At 34.6% G+C, this 17,752-nt stretch overlaps 1 protein-coding gene across 2 annotated transcripts in view; it reads left to right on the top strand.

Moving 5' to 3' along the window:
• The window catches only part of LOC135195835 (uncharacterized), a 70,437-nt gene extending 53,588 nt beyond the window's left edge, over positions 1 to 16,849 (top strand). For both annotated transcript variants that reach the window (XM_064222346.1, XM_064222345.1), the window contains exons 9-12: positions 2,494 to 2,587; positions 4,179 to 4,415; positions 6,631 to 6,735; positions 16,462 to 16,849. In XM_064222346.1, coding sequence (XP_064078416.1) covers positions 2,494 to 2,587; positions 4,179 to 4,415; positions 6,631 to 6,734 — 435 coding nt within the window. In that variant the 3' untranslated portion in view covers position 6,735; positions 16,462 to 16,849. The remainder of the gene's footprint in view (positions 1 to 2,493; positions 2,588 to 4,178; positions 4,416 to 6,630; positions 6,736 to 16,461) is intronic.
• Positions 16,850 to 17,752: the final 903 nt, after the last annotated feature.

Here is a 17,752-nt window from a genome sequence, read left to right on the forward strand (position 1 = left end):
GTCCATCCACAGGTAAGCCAATTTAGGTCATTTCCGCTGATAATCTACCTTAAATATTCTTAAACGTTGGTTGAATGAAAATCTTGTCAATGACATCTGAATCCCATGCTTCCTTTGAGATTTTCATTACCTGCCTCTGTTTAATCAAGGCCGATTCCATCATTTGACTCTTGTACCCGTAGTTGCTGCTATAAATTATACGTGACAAATTCCAGTTTATTCTATAGTTATGTTCATTTATATGGTTCTGTTGTCCATACCTAACTGACCATTTATGTTGTATTAATCTCTGGGGAAGTGACTATCCTCTAAATCCGATGTAAGGTTGGTCACAGTCCAGGCATGGGATTTCATAAATGCCTGTGTCCCTTGGGGGATGCCTTTTGTTGGACATTAATCAGGGATTTGGCTAAGGTGTTTGGGTAAGGAAATGCAAAACGGTTTCTGAGGGTCTGGGTCTGGGTCACTGCCTTAATCCTGTCCAGGTGTGGAATTTTTATTTTATTGTTGGGTGTGTCTCTGGTCTTGCCTTGAGGGGGTCGGTAGAAATTTACATTTGCTTTGTGAATTGCTTTCTCAATTACATGGTCAGGATACCTTAAAGGTGAAAGCTGCTTACAAATTAGTTCAAATTCTTTGTCCAGGAAATCTGGGGAACAAATTTGTAAGGCTCTTAAGAATAGGTTTCTGGCTATGCCTATCTTGATAGGAATGTCATGATAGCTGAAATAGTGATTGTATGAAAGTGAGAACATTGGTTTTCTGTATATGGTGAATTTGTATTCTGTCGTGTCTCTGATTATTAAAGCATCAAGAAAAGGAATTTTGTTGCCTGTTTCCCATTAAACTTTAAATTTGATGCTGGGCACTAATGCATTTAATTTTGAAAGGGATTCATTAAAATTGCCCCATCTATTATCCCAAAACGTTAGAATATCATCTACATAGCTCATCCACAGCATGTTTTTGGGTTTTATTGCATTTATTACTGTAGTTTCAAAGTATTCCATGTACGGATTGGCAAAAACACGACTTATAGGACTACCCATAAGCAAAAATTCGGGTGAAATATGAGTAGTCCTTTAAGTACGGTTTTAGCCAATCTGTACATGGAATACTTTGAAACTACAGTAATAAATGCAATAAAACCCAAAAACATGCTGTGGATGAGCTATGTAGATGATATTCTAACGTTTTGGAATAATAGATGGGGCAATTCTAATGAATCCCTTTCAAAATTAGTACCCAGCATCAAATTTAAAGTTGAATGGGAAACAGACAACAAAATTCCTTTTCTTGATGTTTTAATAATCAGAGACACGACAGAATACAAATTCACCATATACAGAAAACCAATGTTCTCACTTTCATACATTCACTACTTCAGCTATCACGACATTCCTATCAAGATAGGTGTAGCCAGCAACCTATTCTTAAGATGCTATTGAATTTGTTCCCCAGATTTCCTGGACAAAGAATTTGAGCTAATTCGTAAGCAGCTTTCAACTTTAAGGTATCCTGACCATATAACTGAGAAAGCAATTCACAAAGCAAATGTAATTTTCTACCGACCCCCTCAAGACAAGACCAGACACACCCAACAATAAAATAAAAATTCCACACCTGGACAGGATTAAGATGGTGACCCAGACCCTAGGAAAATCTAACCGTTTTGCATTTACTTACCCAAACACCTTAGCCAACAAAAGACATCCCCCAAGGACACAGGCGTTTACAAAATCCCATGCCTGGACTGTGACCAACCTTACATCAGATTTAGAGGAAAATCACTTCCCCAGAGATTAATACAACATAAACGGTCAGTTTTTTATGGCCAACAGAACTCAGCTATTTTCAGCCCATATAAATGAACATAACCATAGAATAAACTGGAATTTGTCACGTATAATTTAAAGCAGCAATTGCCGGTACAAGAGTCAAATGATGGAATCGGCCTTGATTAAACAGAGGCAGGTAATGAACATCTCAAAGGGAGTTTGGGAATCAGATGTCATCGACAAGATTTTCATTCAACCAACGCTTAAGAAAATTAAAGGAAGATTATCAGCGGGAGTGACCTAAATTGGCTTACCTGTGGATGGACCTCTTGGTATAAATATCACCTTTTCTGTAACTTTTCTCATTCATCTACCTGAAGAGGGAGACAGCAGTCTCTGAAATATAGTATTTTTCTCTCTATATTTTGATGTTTTTATGGGCTCCTTATATATATATATATATATATATATATATATATATATATATATTATATATATATATATATATATATATATATATAGTGTGTGTGTGTGTGTATGTTTGTGTGCTCACGTGCATTTTGACATATTTATTCATATTGGAATGTTTGTAATAAACTTGACTTCTATATTTTTTAAAGAATAATTGCTTAAAACTCGGAAATCTTCATGAGTGAGACGCCCAGTGATGTTACAGATTATGTCTCTAATACTTGTTTTGTTTTCTTTGTCTTAGGTCCAGTTATTTAAAAGTGGTTTTTCCGCCTGGGGTTCTTTGAAAGGTTATCAAAGCCTCCGCGCCTTTGTTCGCCCTAAGGACTTTGAGGAAGGTAACTTATGAGCAGATCAAATTCATGGTTATGTATGCTAACCATGATTTGAACATTGAATATGTTGTTTGCTGGGTTCATCTATTGTTGCTCTCTAATGTTTCCGTATTCTCTGACTAATTTTTATTTGTACAGTAATTGACAGCTGAGGATTCTCGTTTTTCTAACCCCGTAAAGAGAAAAGCTGACGTTAAACATTTCTGATGGTAATAATGATCAGCCTTTAGTCTTTAATGGATATAATGTCAAACTTTTCACTTGATCATTTTTTCTTCACAGTTTGACTTACCTCTCCCTGAGATTCATGGAAGTTGCTTTAAAGTCGTTATATTAGAATACTTCGGCATTAAATGAAAAGATTAATAGTTCCAATTTAGTATTTTGCACATATAGAATGGCGTTGATTTGTGTGTGCGTGTGTGTGTCAGTGTCATGAATCAATGTCACAGGGGCCATATTCTGATTTCCTTTGTATAATTCTATTTTTTAATTCCTTAGTTAGGTTTTCTGTTAAATGCGCTTGAAAAAACTTTACAAGTTCAATTGCAAAAAGAAATTATCATAATAGTTTCAGATTTCAGTTCAAAGACAGCCTTTGTATTTAAATAGAGATTAACAGATAAGTTAATTGTAATTGGTAATAACAGGCGTTGATTGTTTGTCAGTTTTGTCAAGTTTGTCATTCCTGTCTATGCTCATAAAACTGTATTAACCGTGGCGCAGTCTGGCCATCAGGACCCTTGAAAACAATATGAAAGATGGTCAACCATTATATTAGGGCTGATATTACTGTAGCCCATATCTCGAGTAGATATTACCTTAGCCCATATCTCGGGTGGATATTACCTTAGCCCATATCTCGGGTAGATATTACCTTAGCCCATATCTCGGGTAGATATTACCTTAGCCCATATCTCGGGTAGATATTACCTTAGCCCATATCTCGGGTAGATATTACCTTAGCCCAAATCTCGGGTAGATATTACCTTAGCCCATATCTCGGGTAGATATTACCTTAGCCCATATCTCGGGTAGATATTACCTTAGCCCAAATCTCGGGTGAAAGGGGGTAGAAAGATAAGTGAAAAAAGTATTGGAGAGTGCATATGGATAAGTATAAATGACTTTAGAATAATTCAAAGGATTAAAAGTAGAAGAGAAATTTTTAACTTTATAATAATTTCGTCCTCTCGTATATTCGAACCAGCGCATAGAGAAAATACGAGGAATTCATGACGTCTTTACCGACTGAGCCAACACTTACACTTTCGCCACCACTGAAGTCCTGATTTCTCTTCTGTGCGCTGGTTGGAATCCACGAGAGGACGAAATTATTATAAACTGAAAAATTCCCTTTCGGTTAACATATATAAAAATACATTAGTTCCGAGGTAGAGCGAATTGGATAATAAAGGACATTTGTAGCTTAATGCATGAATATGAATGTACTAAAAATCCCTGATCACTTAACTGTTTGTTACTTCCCATCTATGCTCCAGCAATTTTTGTGAAAGGGGCATACGAGGTTCACCAACGTAAAGTTGTTACCGATTTCGCGTCATTTCTAACCAGCAACTTTTATTCGCAACAGAACTTGTGTGCCCTCCTCTTGTATCATATGATCCCCTCTGGAAGGATACCACTAAGGTAACCTTTCCCGATGAAAGAGCTGAGGGGACGAACATCACCTTTGAATGTCTTGGAGCCATGATGATGGAAGGTCCTGAAGATGCACCAATGGCAAGTAAGCAATACTCTGGAAATGCTACCTGCGTCAGTGTGAACGGTCATCTTAACTGGAGCTACATTCCTACGTTTCCGTGCACATGTAAGTTACTGTTGTCATCATATAGCACTAAACTGCTTCAAACTTCCATCTTATTCATTTCATATTCTTCCACTGCTGAATTACACAAGACTCGCATCGTTAGCATGGCTCTAAGAGGAGAATCTCCACTGGCTTCTTAAAGTTTCAATGTCTTAACATCATCAGTTTGGGTCTGAGGGAAGCTTTTTTTGCATCCGTCTTGATATCTGTGTCATTTGGCAGAGAGGGTCAACAAGAATGACATGAGTAGGGATATGATATTTTTAATACTGTCTGATTACCCCTTTCTTTATAGTACTGCATTTAATTCCCTTCTGTAGCGACGACGGGATACGAGATGATTGGTGATTGCTTGAACACGGTAGGGTAAGGTAGGATATGTATGAAAGTGGGCCCTGAGCATATTGACAAGTGATAAAGAAAATTTGTTCCCGTATTCAAAGCTGAGGATGTGGTATATAGTAGGAGACGTGAGGTAATTAGTTAAAGGAAGGATTTTGCGTAGGTCAATAACATATGTCATTATCAATAACTCTGATACTGGTGCCAGTGACCATAGCTATTGCGACGCTAGTCTATATAAGTCTAATACGTCCTCAACTCTGAGATAATATAATGCAGCGTGCGTTTATCATACGTGTAAATGAATGTGAAGTTCTTACAGGAAGTTATCAGTATGTGATATTGCTCGTAGAGAAGGCTTATGGTACTGTTGGGCTTACATGTGGAAAATATTTTGCTCAAGTTTTGATCTTAGATTAATTGAATTTAATAACAACCATGAGAGGTGAGATGCGCAATAATAATAATTTATTTTATGACACACTTAAGTGGTATCGATACTAAAAAAAAATTTCATGAAATCCTTACTAAATTTTGATGCGCATTTTAATGAGCTCAGTCTATTACATTAACGAAGACAGTAATATTATGCTTAATTTAAGATAAACTGTATAATGTACATGATAATACAGAAAATAATGACTAGATAATTAGAAATACGTAATAGCAAAATATCAGAGTGTGTTCAGTCATGTTAAAGTAATCCTGAAGGTCCTGGTAATTGTATCCTATTGTGATTTAAGTGCTCATTATTACATTATTAGATGCAGTTTACCATATGTGTGAGATGTATTAACTTTTTTATAGCAATACACTATACAGATAACAAAATGACCATTGATAAAAATTAACTTTTTAAAATACACTAAAATTTTCTGTTGACTATGCCTATATGAAATTTCATAAAAGACTGTAATGACAGAAGACTGCTAACCCCAGGGGGCCTCATTATAGCCATAATACCGATTTATATCTTTATGAATATATACCCAATTATATATAATATATATGGATGTTTATATATATATATATATATATGTATATTATATATTATATATAGATAGATATATATATATATATTTACACATGCATACATATATCTTTCTAGATATATAATAATGAATGTATGTATGCATGTTTGTATGTCTATGTGCCAGCATAACTCTGAAACGCATTGAGCAATTTCAACCAAACTTAGTATTCATATGACTTATTATCTAGAAATCTGCACTGTGGGGGTAAGTCATCACTAGCACCAGAGGGCACCAAAGGGCACCAAAGGGCACCAAAGGTGGTCGTGGTGGGAGAGGAAGGACTTCCCTGAAATGGCCCTTAGTAACTAAATAAACTTGAATAATTTATCATACTTAATTTCGGATAGTACATACTATCTGGGAAAGAGTACTAGGGGGTAAGACATCAGGGTTTTGAGGGGGTTGACAGAGAGAGAGGGTGAGAGAGAGAGTGAGGGAGAAAGTAGAGGGGTCGTCAGGAGAAGAGGGAAGACTCAGGGAGGATTGGAGAGAGAGAGAGAGAGAGAGAGAGAGAGAGAGAGAAAGTTTATTGGTTGTCCCGGGCAGCACCTGGTTTGTCAGGTAATATATATATATATACATATATATATATATGGTGTGTGTATATATAGTGTGTGTGTATGTATGCATTTTTGTATATATGTATGTGTGTGATTTACAGTAATTTAATTGAATTTTTTTTCGATGTTCATGTCTTTCTTGTGTTGTTTTGGTTAATTATTACTGTTGTTGTTCATGTTATTTTGATGGTAATAATCGTGTTCAGTATAATTAAAATTTATTCCAGCATAATGGTTACGGTGATTGAGTTAAAATAACAATATTTTTTCCATTTACAGTTACATGTCCACCTGGGTACGAAGAAATACCCGACAGAAGTGTTGGTGTTTGTTTACGATTTTCAATGAGACCACAGAATTTGGTATTTTGTCTGCTTCTCTGAGGTAAGTAATATATATATATATATATAATATATATATATATATATATATATATATATATATATATATATATATATATATATATATATATATATAGATATATGTAAATATAATATATAGATAGGATATATATATAATGATATAATTTATATATCAATATATATAGATATATATAAAATATATATATGATATAATATATATATATATATATATATACGTATGTATATCCTTTATGGAAACATATACACATTATTTGTGGAAAATCTTCTTATTTGTGGTATTTTTCACCGAAAATTATCAACTAATTACTGTTTTTTCATATAATTTTCATGATTAATTGCACTTTTGTGATAAAAATATTAAGATAATCAGGTATAAGCATTTTAGCGGGGTTTTTTCTATTTAGATTAGCATAATTGGTAGATAAACCTATTTTTAGAGGGGTTTTAATTAAGTATTTACAGGTTTTAGCTATTCATGAGGTGGATGTGGCACAGTACCATCCCCGTGAATACCGGGGGCTGACTGCATATATATATATATATATATATATATATATATACTATATATATTATATATATATATATATATATATATATATATATATATAATTTATATTATATATATATACATATATATATATATATATAAAGATAAATGCCACGAAGGAAAAATAAACGAAGGAGTCTGCGAGATCTTTCGGCTGAAAAGCCCTTTACTGAAGCAGCTACTGACAAATACGAGAAAAGACAATACAAGAAGGTTCGTATAACTGACAGATAGGGATTATAAAAGGATTAGTGCCTAGAATCCGACACACCTGGAAGATAAGAAACCTTCCCAAACAAGCATAAACAAAGGGTGCAATTAAAGGTTTAAGACAATCATCTCAGATACAATCTCCAGACAATTAAAGGATTATAGGTGACAGCTATACGGAACCTGGTAGACAAAACCATATTCACAAAAAATGACAGACATACATTACAATAAAAAAAATTTTAATAACTCTAAGGCAACTGATTTTTATTTAAGTCAGTAATATATATTTGAGGTCATTCTTAAACATGTTACAGATACAAGGGTCTAAATGAAAAAGGCCACGACTAACATTGAAATTACAATGAAAAGTAAGTTGTATTTAAAGCAGATTCTAAAAGATTTCGTGATAAGACATCTCTTGACCGTGCAATTACTGAACTGTCAATCCAATTAATTCGGTGGTTGTTTTCACTTAAATGAAATAAATAATGCATTAGATTTTTGCCCAGTTTTTACAGAGTATTTATGCTGGCTTAGCCTTACTTCTAAGCCTTGCTCGACTGTCCCAGGTAGAATGAGGGACAATCCATACATGGAATTTTATATATTATGTTGTTGCTTTCTCTGGGGCCATTTTTTATTAACATTCTTTTTAGTGTGTTATTATAGGAAGAAACAAGGTTGACATTAAAAGCTTTTAACAATGGTTTAATGGTTTCAAATCCGTTAAAATAAGGCAAACTGAGAATGTTCTTAGAATTTTCTTTCTGTGTGTTGTTTTCAGTATAAAACTTTTTGTGGGCTTTATTATAACAAATGTCTAATATATGTGAAGGATAGCATAAATCTTTCCCTATTTTTCTTATGTATTCAATTTCTTGATCCAAATATTGTGGACTGACAATTCGTAATGCTCGTAAAAACATAGAGGAAAAAATTGATATTTTTTATATTAAGATGGTGGCCTGAGAAGAAATGAACATAAGTTAAGTTGTTAGTCGGTTCCTATAAATACTGAATTTACATTGAAATGGTTCTCTATGTATCAAAACATCTAAGAAAGGGAGGCAATTGTCTTTTTCTAATTCTAGAGTAAACTTAATCGATGGTACCTGGTTATTTAATTTAGAGAGTAAATCATTTACATCAATACCGACAGGAAGAACAGCTAAACAATCATCAACGTAACGATACCACTTTACAGGAATATGAATGATATTAGGTAAGTAGCGTTTTTCGAAGAATTCCATATACAGGTTTGAGAGCAATGGTGATAAAGGATTTCCCATTGCCATGCCAAAAATTTGTTGATAAAATTCACCATTGAATATAAACTTACAATCACAAATGCACAAACTCGTGAGTGAAATAATGTGACTTATAGGTAGAGGTAATTCATGCTGAGTTAGTTCATTGCTAAGATATTCTAAAATAGAGTCTATAGGGACTTTAGTAAAAAGAGAACATACGTCAAAACTAACGAATCTATCAGTAGGGCAAAGAGCAATTTTGTATAATTTATCAACTAAATCTAGAGAATTATATATATGAGAATCGGAGATGGTTCCAAGTAACGGGACAAGATCTTAGTGATATATTTCGAGAGTTTATATGAAATTGAACCAACAGTACTGATAATAGGCCGCATAGGGTTATTTTCTTTGTGCGTTTTGACTAATCCCATATAAGTAAGGTAGCGAAGGAGAATTGACTGACAATTTGCCTAGTAGTTCTGTTTTATCTTTAAGGATACTTTTCACTATGCTATTGAAGTTTTTTATGACTTGATCAAGAGGGATTTTTTGTTAGTTTTTTATAAGTCACATCATCATCCAGTAGGGCTTGCATACGTGATATGTAGTCAGCTTTATCTAAAATTACTATACTATTTGACTTATCCGCTTTTGTGATGTGGATAGTATTGTCCTTTTTAAGATCGGTCAAACTTTTTCTTATAGCGAGCAGGGAAGTTACTTTCATGCTTAACATTGGCAGCTCCGTAAACAATACCTTTAATCATGTCGACATGATTTTGAGAAGATCACAATATTTTTCAAATTTACTTAGGGATGACCCAATCATTAAAGCCGAAGGTCTACTTGTTGCAAAGAAAGATAAACCATATCCAAGCGCACTCACAACATTTTCACTTATTTGTTTACTAGATAAGTTAACAACACAATCTTGACGTGCACAATTAGTCCAATCACTGCTATCAATAAGATTTTTTAGTTTTCTGTCGAGTTTCCTTTTCAGGGCATCTGTAGTCCTACGTAGTTTTTCGTAAATTTCCCGTCGCAGCGAGTCCTTCCAATCAGCCGGGATAGAATGATTGAAAGAGATCCTTGTTCTTTCCAGTTCCTTGAATTTTTCTTTCTCTTCTTGCTTGGCGGCTGCTATGTGCTGTTTCAACATCATGGCACTAAATTCATTGAATGGGTGATTGTCATATCTTCTTAGACGGCGTGGCAGCAAGGATTTAGGGAGCACTTGTTCAGAAAGGCACTTCTTCAGGAACTTAAGACGAATTCTGGTTGAATGTGCAGCCACAAGAGACTTGGAGAAGGTAGTGACACACATCTCAAAAGAGGAAACAGGATAGCGAAAGTAAACGTGGCCCTCATTATGTATAACAGAATCACGAAAGTTAGGAACGTGATAAATCCATAAATAAAGATAAATGCCACGAAGGAAAAATAAACGAAGGAGTCTGCGAGATCTTTCGGCTGAAAAGCCCTTTACTGAAGCAGCTACTGACAAAAAATACGAGAAAAGACAATACAAGAAGGTTCGTATAACTGACAGATAGGGATTATAAAAGGATTAGTGCCTAGAATCCGACACACCTGGAAGATAAGAAACCTTCCCAAACAAGCATAAACAAAGGGTGCAATTAAAGGTTTAAGACAATCATCTCAGATACAATCTCCAGACAATTAAAGGATTATAGGTGACAGCTATACGGAACCTGGTAGACAAAACCATATTCACAAGAAATGACAGACATACATTCAACAAAAATTTTTTTTAATAACTCTAAGGCAACTGATTTTTGTTTTTATTTAAGTCAGTAATTATATATTTGAGGTCATTCTTAAACATGTTACAGATACAAGGGTCTAAATGAAAAACAAAAAGGCCACGACTAACATTGAAATTACAATGAAAAGTAAGTTGTATTAAAGCAGATTCTAAAAGATTTCGTGATAAGACATCTCTTGACCGTGCAATTACTGAACTGTCAATCCAATTAATTCGGTGGTTGTTTTCACTTAAATGAATAAATAATGCATTAGATTTTTGCCCAGTTTTTACAGAGTATTTATGCTGGCTTAGCCTTACTTCTAAGCCCTTGCTCGACTGTCCCAGGTAGAATGAGGGACAATCCATACATGGAATTTTATATATTATGTTGTTGCTTTCTCTGGGGCCATTTTTTATTAACATTCTTTTTAGTGTGTTATTATAGGAAGAAACAAGGTTGACATTAAAAGCTTTTAACAATGGTTTAATGGTTTCAAATCCGTTAAAATAAGGCAAACTGAGAATGTTCTTAGAATTTTCTTTCTGTGTGTTGTTTTCAGTATAAAACTTTTTGTGGGCTTTATTATAACAATGTCTAATATATGTAAAGCTGACTACATATCACGTATGCAAGCCCTACTGGATGATGATGTGACTTATAAAAACTAACAAAAAACTCCTCATGATCAAGTCATAAAAAACTTCAATAGCATAGTGAAAAGTATCCTTAAAGATAAAACAGAACTACTAGGCAAATTGTCAGTCAATTCTCCTTCGCTACCTTACTTATATGGATTAGTCAAAACGCACAAAGAAAATAACCCTATGCGGCCTATTATCAGTACTGTTGGTTCAATTTCATATAAACTCTCGAAATATATCACTAAGATCTTGTCCCCGTTACTTGGAACCATCTCCGATTCTCATATATATAATTCTCTAGATTTAGTTGATAAATTATACAAAATTGCTCTTTGCCCTACTGATAGATTCGTTAGTTTTGACGTATGTTCTCTTTTTACTAAAGTCCCTATAGACTCTATTTTAGAATATCTTAGCAATGAACTAACTCAGCATGAATTACCTCTACCTATAAGTCACATTATTTCACTCACGAGTTTGTGCATTTGTGATTGTAAGTTTATATTCAATGGTGAATTTTATCAACAAATTTTGGCATGGCAATGGGAAATCCTTTATCACCATTGCTCTCAAACCTGTATATGGAATTCTTCGCAAAAACGCTACTTTACCTAATATCATTCATATTCCTGTAAAGTGGTATCGTTACGTTGATGATTGTTTAGCTGTTCTTCCTGTCGGTATTGATGTAAATGATTTACTCTCTAAATTAAATAACCAGGTACCATCGATTAAGTTTACTCTAGAATTAGAAAAAGACAATTGCCTCCCTTTCTTAGATGTTTGATACATAGAGAACCATTTCAATGTAAATTCAGTATTTATAGGAAACCGACTAACAACTTAACTTATGTTCATTTCTTCTCAGGCCACCATCTTAATATAAAAATATCAATTTTTTCCTCTATGTTTTTACGAGCATTACGAATTGTCAGTCCACAATATTTGGATCAAGAAATTGAATACATAAGAAAAATAGGGAAAGATTTATGCTATCCTTCACATATATTAGACATTTGTTATAATAAAGCCCACAAAAAGTTTTATACTGAAAACAACACACAGAAAGAAAATTCTAAGAACATTCTCAGTTTGCCTTATTTTAACGGATTTGAAACCATTAAACCATTGTTAAAAGCTTTTAATGTCAACCTTGTTTCTTCCTATAATAACACACTAAAAAGAATGTTAATAAAAAATGGCCCCAGAGAAAGCAACAACATAATATATAAAATTCCATGTATGGATTGTCCCTCATTCTACCTGGGACAGTCGAGCAAGGGCTTAGAAGAATAAGGCTAAGCCAGCATAAATACTCTGTAAAAACTGGGCAAAAATCTAATGCATTATTTATTCATTAAGTGAAAACAACCACCGAATTAATTGGATTGACAGTTCAGTAATTGCACGGTCAAGAGATGTCTTATCACGAAATCTTTTAGAATCTGCTTTAATACAACTTACTTTTCATTGTAATTTCAATGTTAGTCGTGGCCTTTTTCATTTAGACCCTTGTATCTGTAACATGTTTAAGAATGACCTCAAATATATAATTACTGACTTAAATAAACAAAAATCAGTTGCCTTAGAGTTATTAAAAAAATTTTTATTGTAATGTATGTCTGTCATTTCTTGTGAATATGGTTTTGTCTACCAGGTTCCGTATAGCTGTCACCTATAATCCTTTAATTGTCTGGAGATTGTATCTGAGATGATTGTCTTAAACCTTTAATTGCACCCTTTGTTTATGCTTGTTTGGGAAGGTTTCTTATCTTCCAGGTGTGTCGGATTCTAGGCACTAATCCTTTTATAATCCCTATCTGTCAGTTATACGAACCTTCTTGTATTGTCTTTTCTCGTATTTTTGTCAGTAGCTGCTTCAGTAAAGGGCTTTCAGCGAAAGATCTCGCAGACTCCTTCGTTTATTTTTCCTTCGTGGCATTTATCTTTATTTATGGATTTATCACGTTCCTAACTTTCGTGATTCTGTTATACATATATATATATATATATATATATATATATATATATATATATATATATATATATATATTATATATATATATCTATATATAAGTACTTGTGTGTGTGTGTATATATTATCATTATTATATCAGATGAACCCAATTCATATCGAACAAGCCCAAAAGGGCCACTGACTTGAAATTTAAGTTTACAAAGGATTTGTTGTTCATTAGGAAGAAAAGGAGGCAAAGGGAAGTACAGAAAGAAGAGATCTCATTTATTGAAAAGAAAACAGAAATGATAAATTGATAAGAATGTATTAGCATACAAGGAGAATGGTATTAAGGTTTTAATGCAAATCGCTTGAACTATTGAAGTACCAACAACATTCTCAGAGACTGTTCCACAATCCAACGATTTGAGTAATAAAGACCTTTGGAACTAAGAAGTTCTAAAGCGAGGCACATTGACTGCATATCGGCGCAGCTGTTCAGTAAATGTGGTAGCTCTCTCTCGGCAGGAAAATTGGATCAGAAATCACTTGAGAATGTGAAAGACTTCTGTTACAATACTGCTTATGAAATATTGGAAAAAACAAGAGATCATCAATCGATAGTCCAATTCGTAGTTGATAATGATAGAAAACGAAAACCGACCACCACGAATTATTCAATCTAAAAGAATAAATCTCTGGCTGACGCATACCGGAGAACAGTAGTATTCTAGTAAAGGAAGTACAAATGACCTAAAACAATTTACTGAAACATTCATTAGATGTTTCTCAAAAGTAAGACGAGTCAAAAGTTGCATCTAGAATAGTTAAAGCTCCAGACCCATTCAGCAGTCACATAGACTTGTGGCGGAATGATGGGGTGGAAATCTGCCTTATACCCCACCGACTACACCATTCACTAATCTGCTCCGTTTCCCGACTGAGACTAAGAGCAACTTTATTTTTCTTTTAAGTGGAGACTTTTCGACACCCACAAGTGTAGCATCATGGGCATACTGAACGATCGTGTTTTCCAGGCCAACAGCTATATCACTTGCAGACTCCAAAAATAACAGTGGACCAAGAACACTAACCTATGGAACTCCAGACACAGTAGGTCTAGGTATGCTAAAGATCCCATCAAAAACACCTCGTTGCTGCCTTCCTGTAAGGAATTCTTGAAGTAATCCTAAAACATATCCACCCTCTCCAAGATTCTGAACTTTTTGAATAAGTGCCTTGTGATTTACTAAATTGAAAGCAGCATTAAAATCTGTTTGAATTGCTGTATGCTCAAAACACTCATCAAGGTTCTCTTGCAAATGACATGTCAAACCTAAAAGGGCATTGCCGATACCTAGTTGTTTCTTGTTTGCATGTTGGCTATCAGCATACTTATATTGTGGATTAGATATAAGTTTTCAGCTACTTTGTAAACAGGAAGAATAGACTTTGACCTGTAGTCACTGCAGTTAGCGGAATTGCCATTCTTTGGAACAGGTACTGTATTGCTAAGTTTGCGGTCAACCGCCATGGTACTAGATCGACTTAAAAATCTATAGAATCTACTAAATTTGGGAGACAACAAACTAAAAACTCTTTTGTGTAAAAACAGAGAAGAAACCATCTAGATTTTCGTCTAGGGATGTTAAGATTATCTTTCTTACCATCCCTAGAGCGAAATGCAAATTTTGTATGAATAGATACAGGATGACAAGTATCAGGGAGAAGAACATCTTCAGGTGATTGCTTAGCTTCAAAAGCTTGATAAAGCAATTCAGCTCTTTCCTTAGGGCCAGTAACCAATCTACCATCATCTGTTAGTAGTGGTGGAGTGGAAGACGAGCTTGACCCAGTGATAGATGATGCCAATTTGGTCCACCGCAGATGAGACAGTAATTTCTGTCAGCTATGTGATAAATTTATTTGCTGCAAGGCAAGACTCGACAAAAATGGTGTTATTTTCATGCGAACAATTTTATTACCATGTGTTGAATTTGGTGTTTGTCATGGTAAGCTTTTCTACATGTATGATAGGACCATAGCTGGTCATTTGCCCTAAATTTAATTACCTTTCTAGGGACATATACTAAAATAGACACCATCACCATTTTATTTACTTTCTTCCTAGGATCTGGATCTGATATAGCCTCTGAAATATTAAGTGTCTGACATGCTTTAGTAATACTATCCCAGTTGGCCCTCGATTTCATCCAGACCGTTTTTCCAAAGGTGGAATTAGGACTATACTGATTGAGAGATAAGTCCAGGTCAGTGGCACAGTGATCGGAATTGCCTATATACTCACAGACCTTGGACTTGAATAGCTGGAATATCTGTGACTATGAGGTCTAATCTATTACTAGAAGTATGCGCGGGTCCCTCAATTAATTGGAAAAAATCGGAGGATAAACAGAACTCAAGAACAGACCGGCCATGTTGATCTGTGGAATGTGAATTTAGCCACTATTTGTACTTTGTATTGCAGTCTCAACAAATACTGAAAGAGGCTATTGAATCCTGTGACTGAGCCGTACTAACCCACTCCAGTCATATATAGAATCACTGATATGTGGATTGTGGTAAACAACAAATACGTAAACATTGTAGAACTTACTGAAAATCTTAAAACAAAGAATTTCATGACAAATACATTTCAAGTTTTTCTGACGCTATATAAGTCACCCGGACTTGGTGTATACAGCCATACCTTGAGTATGTGGGATGCTGCGACGATAAATAAAATCTGGGCCATCAAACACCAGGATTATTTCATTGAGACTGCCGTCAGTAAACCACATAGAATTTACTATAGAGGCCCTGCAAAAAAACAAACAAATAGGCTCGTTCAGCAGACTAGAATTATAAGTTGAAAAATTGAAAAAAGCCGCTGAACATCTCAAAACTAGTAACCCGTACGATTTTCACTATCAAAAGCATCGGAAATTCGCTCAGTAATATAAAATTAACCAAAGATAGGCTGATTTCAGCGTTAGCAGAAAGAATAAAATGACATTCATGTCAGTGAGGCTGGTAGATCTTGTCCACAGAGACTACTTGCAAATGTTTATTTGCAGGAACCCGGTGAAAACATTGTTTGTTATCGTTGGAATATAAGATCATCTATGTACAATTTTTGAGGTTTACAATACCATTCATTCTATAGCTGTTTTATTGGCGTGGAACGTTTACCATTAATAATGAATAACGTCTTATACTTAACACTGTGAGTCAAATCAACGAATCTTAAATATGTGACGAACTATTTTAATAGATTGTTGAATCAGAAGGTTGTCTGAGAGATATTTGTTATATCTACTTTTATTTATTATAACTCGACTAAGATGTAGCGAGGATGGAGCGTCGTTGGCACGGGCTGTTGTGCAGAAGGACTTCAATTCATCCATGGAAGGAAACTTTTATTTCACGGCTCATGGAAGGCAAGTCGTCCCAAGCTTCAATCTAAAGTTTTTACATTAGTATTTTCATAGATTTGTCTTTCAGGTACTGAATGTCTTCATTAAATTATATTTAAGCTTATCCATTAATAAATCTGATATTGGTTCCACTTGAGGGAATGTGTATTCTCCTTGAAGTACGAGAATGAAGGCACAAAGCATATGTCATTATTTATATTTGAGTCTATACTTGGAAATCCTTTGGCCTCAGAAGTGACTTTTCTTCCTGAACTGTACGAATGATTAAGTGAATTACTTTGATGTGGGGAATGATCTTAAAGTAAAAGGAATTATGGAGTATACGGCGGTCCATCTTTGATGTGAAAATAAAAAATTTCAGCATTTTATGGTTTCCTCAAGTCTTTACCATTTTTTTGTAGTTTGCAAGTATATTTTTCAACCCTTCCTAATTTTTGCAAGTATTATTTAGTACTTGAGTTCGATAGTAAAATAAAGTCGCTCATGCCGGAACCGAGAAAATCACAGAAAAGGATCCAAACACCATTTGTGACGTAAACATAATATGACATCATGAGGCTCCGCCCATCCACCAGTTAGGCAGTGAGTCACTAACGCAGTCTAGACTGAGAAATTCCATAATGCCCAGCAGGATATGAAACCGTCCCTGCGGTTGCAAGACTGCATTTGTGCTACGGCTCACTACTTTGTATGCAAGCGAGAAGACCCTTGGCAAAATTGACTACAGCGTGAGTAGGTAATCATGTTTTACGATGGGCAATAGTTACTTGGCAACAATCATTTCTTGCTGCAGCAAATAGAAACAATGAGAATATTTAGAAAATGGAAGAATCCCAAGTTCAGATCTTCGTCCCAACAGGCCTTCTCACTTTCCCCCAAATCCCCCAAGGAGGCGGAGCTTTGTCTACCTCCTTATTGCGTCAGCAGGTGAATTGCCGCAATGAGTAGGTATGTACCTCTTAGATACGTCATCGCCTACGTAGTTACCCCCACCCAAGGGTTGACCTTGTCTTTCTTGGTCTCTCTTGGCCTTGGTATCAACAACTTTTGTGGAATTGCAATGAAACCTCCAAAAATAATAATAATAATAATAATAATAATAATAATAATAATAATAATAATAATAATAATAATAATAATAATAATAATAATAATAATAATAATAAAATAATGGCTACAGAGGGGAGAGCTAAAGAAG

Source organism: Macrobrachium nipponense, chromosome 16 (genome assembly GCF_015104395.2).
Source record: "Macrobrachium nipponense isolate FS-2020 chromosome 16, ASM1510439v2, whole genome shotgun sequence".
Classification (NCBI taxonomy): domain Eukaryota; kingdom Metazoa; phylum Arthropoda; class Malacostraca; order Decapoda; family Palaemonidae; genus Macrobrachium; species Macrobrachium nipponense.